General features: G+C 35.9%; 1 protein-coding gene across 1 annotated transcript; it reads left to right on the top strand.

Moving 5' to 3' along the window:
* The first annotated feature begins 12726 nt into the window (after positions 1-12726).
* LOC130980177 (uncharacterized) lies at positions 12727-13389 on the top strand. The gene has a single exon (XM_057903828.1). It carries the CDS (start codon positions 12727-12729, stop codon positions 13387-13389), a length of 663 nt encoding a protein of 220 aa, XP_057759811.1.
* The last annotated feature ends 859 nt before the right edge of the window (positions 13390-14248 follow it).

Genomic DNA, 14248 nt, shown 5'->3' with positions numbered 1-14248 from the left:
CATTATACCCTCCCCGAGCCCCAACCACCGAACCACCTCCACAGCACCGCCTCCCACCTCCGACCACCACCACAGCCCCATCCCCTCGCCCCCTTCCTTCCCTTCCCCTCCTTCACCATACACCAGCCCCACAAACACAACCCTCCGTCACTGCCCCCATCCGAACCACTGCCGTGCCACCACCATGCCACCATCGTACAGCCACCAATACCACTACTCCGCTCTTTGTCTCAAATTCTGGTCCTACCCACACCAAGTTCCACCGAACACCGATTCCTTTATCATTAGTTAGATAGTTGCATATTTTTCAGATTCTGTTCGAATTAGGATAGTTAGAGATGCATGATCGTAGTGGACTCTAGGTGGTTAGGTAGCTAGGATGTGGTTAGTGGATTTAGGCCTGATAATTGCGCCATTCTTGATTACCTGTTTTATCTATTTCACAATTTTGATCTGGCTGTGATAATAATTCTGTTCATATGTCGTTCTTTCATGTTTCATGCTGCTCTTACACTGATCTTTAATGTTCATGCTATTTGTGACTCTTTGTATCACCTTTTCCATCTCATATGAACTGTTTTGCTTGTTATTTATTACCTGGGAACATCCAATTTTAGCCGGAATGCTGCCCAATTTTCTGCAACATGTTTTCATGTATTGAGTTTGGACACTTAATATTTTGCATTACTTGATTTCAACCAAACCGATTCATGTCTGCACGGGCTAGCATTCTTATTCCTTTTGATTCCCTGGTTAATAAATTACTTTATTGATGATTTCATTTTAATTTTGCAACTTTTGTATCTATCTGAATTGTCATCAATAAACTAATATCTTTGCTTGAATATGAGTTGATTGTTCTTTAACTTTGTGGATTTATTGTTAACTAGGAAACACATCATCATGCCACTCACTTTAACTGTCTTTTTACTAACTCACTATTTTCACTTTCTAACTTCCTTTTTACCTACTAACCATTTTAACTTTCAAACTTCTCTTTTTACCTGACTACTTTAACTTTCTAACTCCGGGCATGATCATTGTTTTTCCTAATTAACTGGAATTCCACTTATCATACATTTTGGATTGTGATTTCTATTTTCAGACTTTTCCACGTGACCACAATCCAAAATGCACATATATTTGACTCATTTCATGCTTCCCTTGCTCTTTTGCCACTCTGTGCTTATATTGCAAATATTCTATTTGCCTACTTATTTTTCTACTTTTATTCTTCAATTATATCCTGGAATTTCTACTTTCAGGATGTCTGACACTCAAAGCAAAGGAAAAGGCAAAGCAACCACTGGCAAAAGAAAACGAGGCGAATCCTCTATGACCATCCTTGACATTCTGCATGATTATTCCTGGCGGGAGAAGAACTGTATCCTGCAGGAAAAACCTGATCAGTTGGTACCTGCGGCTGACCCGGTAAAATTTGCAAACAATACTGTGAGCTGAAGTACCCAGTTTTTGCTACATCCAGGAACCTATACCTGGAAAGGACACTCAAAATTCCAGAAAAACTCAAGCAATACACTTCAGACCAAATTAAATAGAGAGGCTGGTTCTTCCTAGAGAGAAACTTGACTGAGATCAACTCATCCTGGGTCAGAGAATTCTACTGTAACTACTTTAAAACATCCCTGGATGCAGTACAGCTCAGAGACAAACAGATTCTGATCACTGAAGAAGCAATAGAAGACATCCTCCAGCTCCCACCTAAATCAGATTAACCAGACGGTTACCAAAGGGCTGAGGAGGATATGAGATTCATGAGATTTAACTAGGATGCCGTGAAAAGGACTATAGCTCTTGATCCTACTATTCCATGGGTCATGGGAAAGAGCACACTGGTACCTAAGGGAATCAGGCTGATGTATCTGAATGATGAGGCTCGACTTTGGCAACAGATTCTGAGTAACTACGTAATGCCGAGCACTCATGAGACCGAAGTGCCAGCTGCTATGATTACCCTCATCTGGTGTGTGATGGAGGGTATTACATGGCCAGGGTCCATGTCAGAGGCACCCTCCCTTTTCCATTCTTGATTACTCAGTTGGGTCGCCGAGCTGAGGTACCTTGGGAAATTGCTGATGAAAAGCCTTCTGCCGTGGATTACTGGAAGATCATCCCTCACAATAGGAAGTTTCAGGCTCTAGGCTACCAACCTCCTTTTCTCACTGACTCTGCTGAGGCAGCTACATCTTCGGCTGCCCCTTCAGCATCCACTGCCCCAGTTCCATCCACCGCACCCCCACCTGCTTCTAAGCCCGTTTATCTTCTGGTGCACCGACTCTTTGACCGCTTAGACCAGATGGAGCGCCACTACCACCAGCAATTTGAGAGGTCTAAGCGTCGCAACAGGCGGCATTATGAGAGGTCTGAGTGTCGCCACAAGCAACGCTATGAGCACCTCAAGTTGATGATCCGATCCAGTGGTGACATCCCCTCCGAGCCCGACACACCCTCGGATACATCTGAGGAGGAGGCGAGTGATCATGAAGAGGAGGCACCTACCCAGGCTGAGCAGGGAGGACCTGAGCACACTGCACCACACCATGAGGAGCACTACCAGCTACAGGCTGCAAATCCAGAAATTCCTCTACAGACAGAGCTCCCGCTTTAGCAGACAGCTCCTCCTATGGAGACTACAGACCCTCAGCCTACCACAGAGACACCAGCAGCCCATCCTTTCGGAGATGACACTTCTTCACACCAGTTTGAGTGAGCATCAAGGACGATGCTATTATTTAAGTGTGGAGAAGTCGCCATCTCTAGCATATATTTTTGGTGAACCACTACAGACTCTTATCTTATTTTGTTTATTTTCTATATTTTATTTGCACATTTTTCTCTTTTTGATTTTGCTATATTTTTGCATTCTACACTTTGGGATGTATATATCTTAGATATTTTAGCTAAATTTGCACCTTTTAGTTTACTAGTTATATATTAAGTGGATTAATTAGTATAGTTTGCCCTTTTAGCATATGATAAGTTGGTTTAATTGAAAATAAAAGAGTAAACTAGGAACTTTAGTAAATTAAAACAATCCACACACCTTGTATATATAGCATTACATGTTAGTTAGTTAACAACATTTTTTCAAGAAGGAACACTAAGATTTTAAGGGACACCTTAAGATTTACATTGAGTTGAATGGAAACCCTTGATTTCTACTTGCATGACATACATAACTAATATATGATTTCTGAGTTTGAGAACACACAACCCGTGAGTTTTGAGCTTAATTGTATGGTTACATCAAACCATAAATTTCATTCCTATGTATTTCGCGCTTCTTTTTTATGTTTGCAATCTTTACTTTGTTTTAATCTGTATATCCAATTATAGAATATAGATACATACCAAGAGATGATTGAGGCCATTATTTGTATTTATGCTCACTTGTCCCAAATAAACCTACCTTTTATGACATCCTTGTTAGCCCCCTTGAGCCTTTTAACCCCTTTCTATTTCATAACCACATTACTAGCCATAAGCAGAAAAACAAAATAAAAATTTTAAGTTGAATCCTTGGTTAGCTTAAGATAGATATTGTGTATAATTTAAGTATGGGAAATTTTATGGGAACATTGGATGATAGAAACAAAGTAGGGAATTAAATTGAATAAGTTATTTGAAAATTCGGGAAGCATGCTCATGTGAAATCAAAATAATTAAATTACCATGTGCATTGAAAAAAAATCTTTAGTATTTAAATAAGGGGATACAAAAATTTCCCCAATGCAAATAAAAAGAATCAATACACATGGGACAAATTTCAAAAATTAAATTTGGTGCATGAGCATGTAATACAAAAGTGGAAAAATTTGGGTAAGTAGGTAAGAGAACTTTGAAATTATAAAGTATGTATGTTAGGTGAGATCTTAGACTAATCAAGGATTCACTTTGTTAGCTCAGTTAGCCTTATATGTGCACCATTACCCTTACCTTAGTCCAGACCTCATGATTTTTGTATGTCTATATTCCGTATTTGTTGATTGGTTAGATGAAAAATAAAGTTTTAGAAAGTATGACTAGAAAAGAAGAGAGTGATTAACCCCAAACACTAAGTGATTAGAGAGTAAACACAAAATCCAGTGAGGGTTCAACAGCTCATTCTCATATATCCATATCTAATTATTAATTGTCTTGCAAGTTATGAACTATCTTAACTCAACTCAATTGTGACTGTGCTTTAATATGATTTGGCCTTAATTGTACATATATGATTCCTTGAAGATATGAATTAATTTAACTACATGTAAGCTTTATATAAAAGTGAATAATAACTAGAATTGCATGACTCATCTAGGTAGCTTGCATTTAGAATAGATTGCATTGCATAAGATTCCACCATTTTACCTTTACTCTTTTCTCTTGGATTTAGCATGAGGACATGCTATTGTTTAAGTGTGGGGAGGTTGATAAACCCCTATTTTATGATTCATCTTGTGCTTAAATTGAGTGTTTTTATCAACTCTTCACCCACTTATTCATATGAATTTGTATGGTTTTACAATTCCTTCCTTATGATATGACATATGAGAAAACATGTTTTCTATGCTTTAAAAATATTAAATTTAATTATCCTTTATTACCATTCGATGTCGTGATTTGTGTGTTAAGTACTTTTAGGTTTTATAGGGCAGGAATGACTTAAAGGATGGAAAGGAAACATACAAAAATAGAAGGAAAGCACGGATTGGAGTTATTGAAAAAACTGGCAGCGACGCGTCTGTGTGGATGACGCGAACGCGTGCTTTGCGAAAAGTGGCATCTGCGCGAATGCGTGCATGGCGCGAAAGCATGGTTCATTTGAAACATAGATGACACAGACGCGTGACTGACGCGACCGCGTGGAAGAGCAACACTCTAGATGACGCGGACGCGTGACATGCGTGATCTGCAGAAATTGCAGAAGTCGGCCCCAGGAACTGCTGGACCCTTTTTTGGTCCAGATCCAAGCCCAGAGAACACAGATTAAAGGCTATAAATTGAAGAATCCATCTATTCATCAAAAAAGGGAGGATACAACATACATTCATACATAGTTTTAGAATTTAGATGTAGTTTTTAGAGAGAGATGTTCTCTCATCTCTCTTAGGAATTAGGATTAGGATTTAGAATTTATCTTATTGGGATTATTTCTTCTTCATTACAGGTTCAATGTTCCTTTTATTTATCATCTCAATTTAACTTATGAATTTTCCCCATGTTGGATGTGATTTCTTTTATTAATAATTGAGGTATTTCAGACATATGATTTTTATTTAGTTTCTTATATTCTTGGCTTTAATTGATTAATTGGTGACTCTTGAGTTGTCAAACTCATCGCGATTGATGATTGTATCTTTGCTGATTGATTTAGATTCCTATAACTCTAGTCTTTCCTTAGGAGTTGACTAGGACTTTAGGTGTTAAATTGATTTGTCCACTTGACTGATCTTCATAGTTAGAGGTTGACTTAGTGGGAGTAAAAATATAATTCTCATCACCATTGATAAGGATAACTAGGATAGGACTTCCAGTTTTCATACATTGCCAAGAGTTTTATTAATTATTAATTTATTTTTCTTATCAATTAAATTACTTGTTCACACCTTTTTAAAACCCCAAAATATACCTTTTTATAACCAATAATAAATCATACTTCCCTGCAATTCCTTGAGAAGACGACCCGATGTTTAAATACTTCGGTTATCAATTTTATCAGTGGTTTGTTACTTGTGACAACCAAAACTTTGTACGAAAAGATTTTCTGTTGGTTTAGAAGCTATACTTACAACGCGATCATATTTATGAAATTCTTTACCGATAGAAAATTTGATTGTCAACGGTTCACGGTTTACGGTTTAGGTTAAGCGGTTTATGGTAAGCAGTTTTTGGTCCAATGTGTATGGTTTACGGATTTGTATTTCCGGTTTTAGGGTTTATGGTTCCTAGTTTACTTTTTACCGTTTATGACTTAAAAATTATAGTTTTGGGTTTACGGCTCGCGGTTCAGTTTCACGGTACAGTGTTCAGGTTTAAGGTTTTACGTGGTACGGTTTAGTGTTCACGGCTTAGTGACTAGGTTTTAAGATTGAATGGTTTCGTACCTATGGTTCATGATTTATCGGTTTACGGTTTATAGTTCAGGGTTTACCGTATACAGTCTATTATTAAATGGTCCATTGTGTGTAGTTTACGATTTACAGGCCATACTCTACATTTAACGGTTCTATGGTTTAGGTTTAATGCTTTCCAGTTTACGGTTCACGGTTTACAGTTTAGGTTAAGCGGTTTAAGGTAAGCGGTTTCCCGTCTAATGTGTACGATTTACGGATTTGTGTTTCCGATTTTAGGGTTTACAGTTCCCAGTTTACTTTTTACCATTTATGACTTAAAAATTATGGTTTCGGGTTTACGGCTCGCGGTTCAGTTTCACTGTACAGTGTTCAGGTTTAAGGTTTTACGTGGTATGGTTTAGTGTTAACATTTTTAGATTGTATGGTTTCGTACCTATGGTTCATGGTTTAGCGGTTTACAGATTAGGGTTCATGGTTTACGGTGTACGGTCTATAATTAAACGGATCAGTGTGTATAGTTTAGGATTTACAGGCCATACTCTACGTTTAACGGTTCTATGGTTTAAGGTTAATGCTTTCCTGTGTATGTTCACTTATTATGTATGTCAATGTATTTTTTTAGATAGAATTTATAGTTTTCCTCGTTCATGTTTTTTTTTTCATGTATTTTATGTTTAAATTTTTTTCTTTTCATAATTAAATATGTAAAATCAATTTTGCACATAATTTTCTTTACAAAAAAGAATTCCAAATAGACGACTAATATTTTTTAATTTTGTTTTTTTCGTTCATGGAAAGAATTGATTTGCGATGAGGGATGGGAAGTTCAGTCTCCTATAACTTAACTTTATAGGCGACGGCCAAAAAGTGGAAAGCAAAAAAGTCATTAGGCAATAAATTAGATGATGAGTGTCCATCACAAAGGAAAAATCAAAGAAGAGTGTTGGAGACAGGTAATGTAATACACATAGCTAATGAAAAAGAATATAACTCATAGGAAATGGAAAAAAAATACCCTTTTCTCGATTTATTGACCTAATACGTATATGATTTTCAAACTAACCTTTTCGAGTGTTTAGCCGTCTAGTTAAACTTTTTTGTGGACTAAATCTTTGACCGGGTGTGTGATAATCAGAGATAGCAACAAACACAATTTTGTTATATGAGTATAGTACATTATGAGAATTAATTGATTCATGGAGACAAGCATTCATTACGAAAATTAAAATAAATCCTTAAGTAACCTATTGGTTTACGAAAATAATAGACAGTTACTAGAAAATTTTTATTAGCTTTGACTACAACAATGTAAATCAACTAATGTATTGAGCTGAATAACTTCAATTATTTCCAAAAGATGGAGACTTCGAGTCAGCAAAAAAAAAAAGGATGGAGCCTTCTCTTTTACCAATCAGAAAATAGAGTTTTAAATAAATAATTTTTTTGCAAAACGTTAGGAATATAAACTGGATACGTGAACTGCCTCATATATTAGAGGTCTACAACTAAATATCAATCAGCTGTCAGAACTCCTTTGAATAGTAGGGACAACTTACCATGTTTTTAATTCTTTTAAGAAATTGTGCTTGCTAGTGGAGTGCAACTCATTAACTGTACATGTTGCAATATTTTTTATGTTTTTTTTTAAATTAAACAGCTAAAACACCCAATGGCTGCCAAAGGGAAGCGACGCTCAACACAAAAAATAGAAAAGTGAGACGACAAAGCCAAAAAAGAACAAAATAGAAAAATCTCAAGAAAAGTCATCGATAAGGAAGTGATAAAACTGTCATCCAGGTTAGAATTAAATTATATTTCAACAAACTATAAGTGTCCTTTTAAATCAATTCCGAATACAAAGTATTCATATTTTATGTTTTGTTTTTCATAGTCTCCAAGGAAGCACCATGCATGACCAGCGACTACATGTAAATTTTAATGGTGGAGCTGGTAAAGAAATTGGCGAGGACTTTGGTAAAACTACAATCCTAGAAGGTTTCCTAAAAGATGTGGTAACACAAATGTCGACGATAATGAATACACTTTCAAACCTGATTGCTTCCCAGATACAGAACCAGTTATACCTAGTAGCTTAGACAAGGCTGTATATGTTAGCTACTTCAACCTGGCTGACAGAAAGTTGCCACTAGCGAAGGAATCCGTAAAAATACCTGCGGTTGGTTATCTCCTGTTAAGAAATCGTTAAAGATTTGATGTTGTAATTAAGTATTAATAACTAACGGGTAAGTTTTCATTTTATCAGTGGACGCCTGTTCTGTTCTATCTCCCAGCTGATATGGCACTGTGCAAGGACAAAATTTCAGTCGTGACCTACGTCTTTGGTTCAGATATGGAGGATGAAGAATTGAATTCAGAGATAATCTCACAGACAAACTTGTGGCACACTAATAGGAGAGTCATGTATACTCTACTGCCAAACAAACCATTGGTGGACAAGGTATAGATTTTTCAATCATTAGCATTTGTTAATTTCATAAATGAAATTCCGAACATATAAAATACTCTTAATAAGGAAATATCTATTTATATTTGTTCTTATTGGCCGTCAAACAATGAACGATAAAGCAGATCATAAACCTGACATCAAGCATGCTTATGTGTGATGCACACAAGGACACCAGTTTTTCCTGCTTGTGGTTTTTACCCACTACATTTTCGGTGAGTGCAAACCATTAACAGATTGTCCATCGCATGGTTTTCATTGATCTTATACATGTTCCCGTAAAATCAAATTCCAGCAATTTGCCCTTAATTGGACTCACTCGCCAAAGACTTTGAAACGCTATTACGCTGAGGAATACATAGGAGAGTTTGAATCGTTATGCAAGGTAAGTTTCTACTTTACGTATCGCAATATATGTTAATGTCAATAAAGAATGCTTATTCCAATATAACTTATTTGTGTATTTTTTGTTAGATTTTCGTTCCAATGAATAAGGATAACATGCACTGGTACCTGCTTGTAGTTGACATTGAAAAAAGCCACCTGCTATTACTAAATTCTAAACCATGCGTCTCAAACAGAACCAGGCGCCGTCGTTGTGCCAAGCTAATGGTAGTGTTTTAAAATTAATAAGAGGCAGAAATAACTATTCTAAATTACTTGAACACGCAGTGGACTTGACACAAGAAATAAATTTTATTATGATTACAGGCACTGTTTATTGAGGAGATACTTGATGACTCGACCTTCTATGCTAACCACACAACACACAGACCAATAATTTCGGAATATCCTATAATACACCCTGCAGAGATTGTCGAACAAAATGATGATTCATAAGAAATCGTATAAATTTTTGTTTCTAGTTGAATTCTAAATTACTGAGAGACATCAATGATTTTGCTAACATGTGATGAAAAATTTTTTCTTTTGCACAACTTAAGGAGACTGCTAAGATATTTATTGATGTTGTTATTGTGCTATACACTGCTTTTCCTTCCAGCCTTGGTTAAGGAAGATAATATTTTTTATAGTCCCATTCCATCTGCTATGATCATGTACCCTAAGAAATTAAGTTGGTTATAGACTATAACAAACCTTTTTTTTAATATGCAAGGAATGATTATGGAGTTTGGGTGACAACCTGGATGAGGGAGTGCCAATGGAGGAATAACTACAATATTAAGGTAATTATAAAATAAAATTCCTTTCATGGTTTCCTATATTCTCTTAAAATGTTAATCTAACGTATGCTGACATCTGACTTTTTTTGCGCTTAGGTAAATGAAAGCACAAGATTGCGACTGGCTATTGATCTGGTCATGAATCCGTTCAATTTGAAATTCCAAGAAGTCCTTGAGGCAGCAAAGACATACTATAATGAAATATCTAAAAAGGAAGAGCGATTGGTTAAGGGGATAGGAAATATGCTCTGAGTTATTTATACCTATGGCATTCAAATAATTGTGTTAATTGCTTAGACTTTTAATACTTTAATGCTTGTAACAACTTATTATGATTATGTTATTTGTAGTACTTTACGTTAATTTTCAATTTAGGCTTTGTGTTACACTTATTGATTGAGAAAACACTACTGGGTCATAAGAAAATCAAACTAGTTGGCCCGAACTTCTTATAAAAAAACCAAAAAGGTTTTTTAGCTGATATTCTGATATTTATATTTAATTAATGGGCAATTTTATCACATTTTTTGAATGGAACACCGCATTTTGTTATGTTAATAAAAAAATCGTTTGAATTATTTTCGATATTTTGTAAATCAATTAACTAAAAATGATTTCAACAATTTACCTAACTATAAATACAAGATTATACTTATTATAATGTTTTTTATTTTATTTTGTGTAACCTTCGTTATTTTTATGTTTATTCATTTAGTGATACGTAGACTAAGGAAGGGTTATTAAACTTCATTTACCTTTTCCAAACAAGAGGAATACCATTCAAAGAGAGTTTATTATATGTATTTATTATTCAGTTTAGATTTTCGAAAAAGTTTGATTACTAATGGGGTTTGAATCCTAATGGATGGCTTCAAGATATCCCTTCAACTTCCTATGCAACCGATGCGACGTTTGATTTTACCCTCTTTAAAAGTAAAACTTGAGTTCCTCCAAAAATCATTTGACAACAACATTTTAAACCCTCTTCTAATTCACTCACCGTGCCTATCAACTGCAGCAACTAGTCACTACTTTTAGCAAACAAAGATGGAGCTAGAATTCCGGTAAGCTTCTAACTGTTATTTGCTTTTTAATCAACTTTTTTTCCACACACATGACCGTCTATCTTTGCATGGTTTGTTCTTTTTAACATTAATGACATCTCAATTTTTGGTTGTGCCCTTGCATGGTTTGTTATTTTTAACATTGCTGACTTTTCAATTTTTGGTTCAGGTTGGCTAGTTACGTGAATGCTTTTAGGAACGTAAGAAGATGCCCTGACCAGACTTTCGTCTTAAACCTATTCGCAACAGATGTAAGTTTATGGCCTATGCCACAGACGTTTCTTCTTTTTCGTTTCTATATCTAAGGTTTTTTAACATCTGTGTAAAATGTAATTTTGTTTATGTGACTATAGGAAGATGTATGGTTTCCACAGCACATTGTATAGAACTTCTCTTTCTTCACAACCAGTGATCTCTACTTCATAGACAGACAAGACAACTGTCTCCATATCCATCCAAAGAGAGAGGGTAATAAGTACTGGATCAAAGCATTGGACATAGGGAGGATAAGATCTATCTATCGACCAACTCTGCTGCTTATTGTGGAACTCAGTTACGTAGGTTGGGGTATCTTCTACATGCTTGCATGGGACAATATTCATACGGAAGAAAAGCCCAGAATGGTGGATGAGATATATGCCTCCAACGTGTTGCCTGACCAAATCAAATAGTGGCTGGCAGACAGATGTAAAGCACACTTCAAAAAAGAAGCACAACTGGCTGCGTTCGAGACCGAAAGGTTATTACGGCTACAGCGTCAGAGGCAACAAGGTTCACCACCGCATTCTCAAGAGTCAAGGTAACAATAACTCATTTACTTAGGAAATTAAATTTAAAATTTTTTTATATTCATTGATGTATAATAAATTCCAAAAATATTACAGGATCAACCGCTATCAACAGGGGGGAGGGGCAGTGGCAAGACCTAATAGAAGGGCAGTGGCAGGACCTAGTAGGAGGTATCGAAGAACTTCGCCGTCTGACTCTTCCGAGTCGTCTGTGAACCAGAGAACACCATCATCGTAGGATAGAACATGATAAATTTATTTGTTTTTGGTTTTATGTTGCACTTATGTTTTGTAATAATGTTTCGGTGGCCATGCCTATATGTACATATTTAGTTTTGTGGACATCTTTGACTAGTATTTTGTCTAATAACTTTGATTTTCTGAATATAAATTCTCATGTTGGAAATCGTTATTTTATTAATGTATATACCGCATAATCTATTGGTTTTATTTTTATTAACTGTCACACAATTCTACTATGACAAGAAATTTTTTATTCCAGTCATTATTTATAAGAAAATTTGGTAACAAAGGCTTTTTCATGTGGAAGACTTGATTATTGTTTTTTTGTGGCTACATGGATGAGGGTGTGACAGTGGTAACATCCTAATTAGGGATTGAAAATACTTTATGCAAAATCTGCGGAAATGATTAAATTGGGAGTGAGATGGTGTTCTTTAAGATGAGGGGTTCTAATGGTGTGATAAGGCAAAAAATATTAGAAATCAAGTAAACGATGAGTGATTAACTTAGCAACATAAAACTTAGGAAGATAAGGTAAATACACATGCAGGACACATGAAAAAATTGGCGGTTGCTTCTAATTTCAAACTAAATAAACAAAAAATCAGAGATAATTTAAACTAGTATGTTGGAACTCCCACGGAATTTATTTCCTAGCATAGGCAAAAACTTTGATAGACGAGACCATTTTAATGGTAGACAACACCTAGTTCAAACTGGTTACGATAACACCGGTAAACACAATATTCTGCAACATCAATTCTCATTGGATGCAACATGTCACACAATTAATAAGTTAGAGAAATTTAAGTTCATTACTTATAAGCGAACAAGACACTTCAACCAAACAAAAACTACAGCATAAACCTACCAAAAACCAAGACTACCAAACGTGCGTCTAGAAAAATGACTAAATTCCAACTAAGTTATCTTTCATTGCTGGTTATTCCGGATGAACTGTTGCAAGAAATCTTCCTGCAAAGTAGTGCCAAAGCTGTAGGGAGATGTATGTGCTTGAATAAATTCTGGCACCGACGCCTACGCCATCCAGAGACATGCATACAACACATGCGAAGGCAGAAAGTGTTAGATCAACATGTCTTGTTTCATGTTGGATACTCACTACTGTTAATGGGTTCAGATTCACTATATATAGTGAATGCTGCTTCCGGAGAAGAAGTGCATGTTCAGCAACCTTTCGGAGTTGGCATCCATGGGTGGTTTCGTATTGTGGGAGTGTCAAACGAGAACATATGTTTCAAGTTCTCCCGTGAACAAGACGACACAAGACTTTTGGTATGGAATCTAACAACACAACGCTCTAGAGAAATTTTTGACCCCCACAGGGACCACGATAAATCATATTTCCCAGTATATGGTTTTGGTCATGTACCAAACACATATGCATACACCATCATACATATGTGTAAAAGGGACATAGCTGATGCCTACGTTTTTTTCTCAAGATATTGTTCCAGGCATTCTACATGGTTTCACTGTGTTGATTGTCTCCCTGGTGTAGAAAAAATTGACCCTAACTCTGTTTTTAATAATGGTCATGCGTATTGAATTACTGGTACATGAGATAGTTATGCTACACCCAAGTCTGTTTTATGTTATAGTGTTGAAGATAAATCATTTAGAGAGGTGTCTATTTCAGTAGGTGCAATATATACCGTTCACAAGTTACTAATCCACAAAGAAAAAGTTGCACTCCTCGCTCATACACACAATGAATTTGGTTAAGTCGCATCAATTTGGCACTTGAATGAGGACGCCGGTGGAAACAAAATATTAGAGCAATACTGCAGGTTTGCGAGTCGAAGCATGAGAGAAAATCCAATACTATTCGTGGATGATAACCTAATTTTGTTGGTGAATAATTCAAAGGAAAGAGAGTTACTCGTCAATTACAGGTACAGAGAGCTTGTGTTGACAGAATATGACATTGAACATGGCACTAGAAATCTATTGGTGAGAAGAGCATGGAGAGACCCAAGAATGCCACACCCGATCACAGTTAGGTCTACACTCAAGTGTTTTGCAGGGATATTTCCTGTCTAGAAATAATTGACATTTATATCTACTCCGACTACATGTATTGTGGAACTTGGTTGAACCTCTATGTTTAGTATTCTAGTTGATGTTATTTATGTTTTTTTTTTGGTTAATGAAATCCCCAGTTAATTGTTATGACATTGGTTAATTTCAAGTGTTTTTTATTTTAGTTTATCTTACTTGTGTATGTTTTACATTGGTTTGAAAGGCCCAAAATTAAGAGAAATGGTTGCATAACAACTATATCAGTTAACCTACTAACATTTTACGCGAATATTCAATCAAAAAATGCTATTCCAAAAACAGATTGAGCAAGGTAAGGGTAGACAGACACATGAATGGAATAAATAGTTACCTGGAGAAACTTGGT

The sequence above is a fragment of the Arachis stenosperma genome, chromosome 1, assembly GCF_014773155.1.
Source record: "Arachis stenosperma cultivar V10309 chromosome 1, arast.V10309.gnm1.PFL2, whole genome shotgun sequence".
NCBI lineage: Eukaryota > Viridiplantae > Streptophyta > Magnoliopsida > Fabales > Fabaceae > Arachis > Arachis stenosperma.
Note: the sequence above shows the minus strand (reverse complement) of the source record. Positions and strands in the feature narration are given on the sequence as shown.

Excerpts from the sequence above, each read along its gene's own strand:
- LOC130980177 (XM_057903828.1), top strand. The coding sequence starts at position 12,727 with ATGACTAAATTCCAACTAAGTTATCTTTCATTGCTGGTTATTCCGGAT.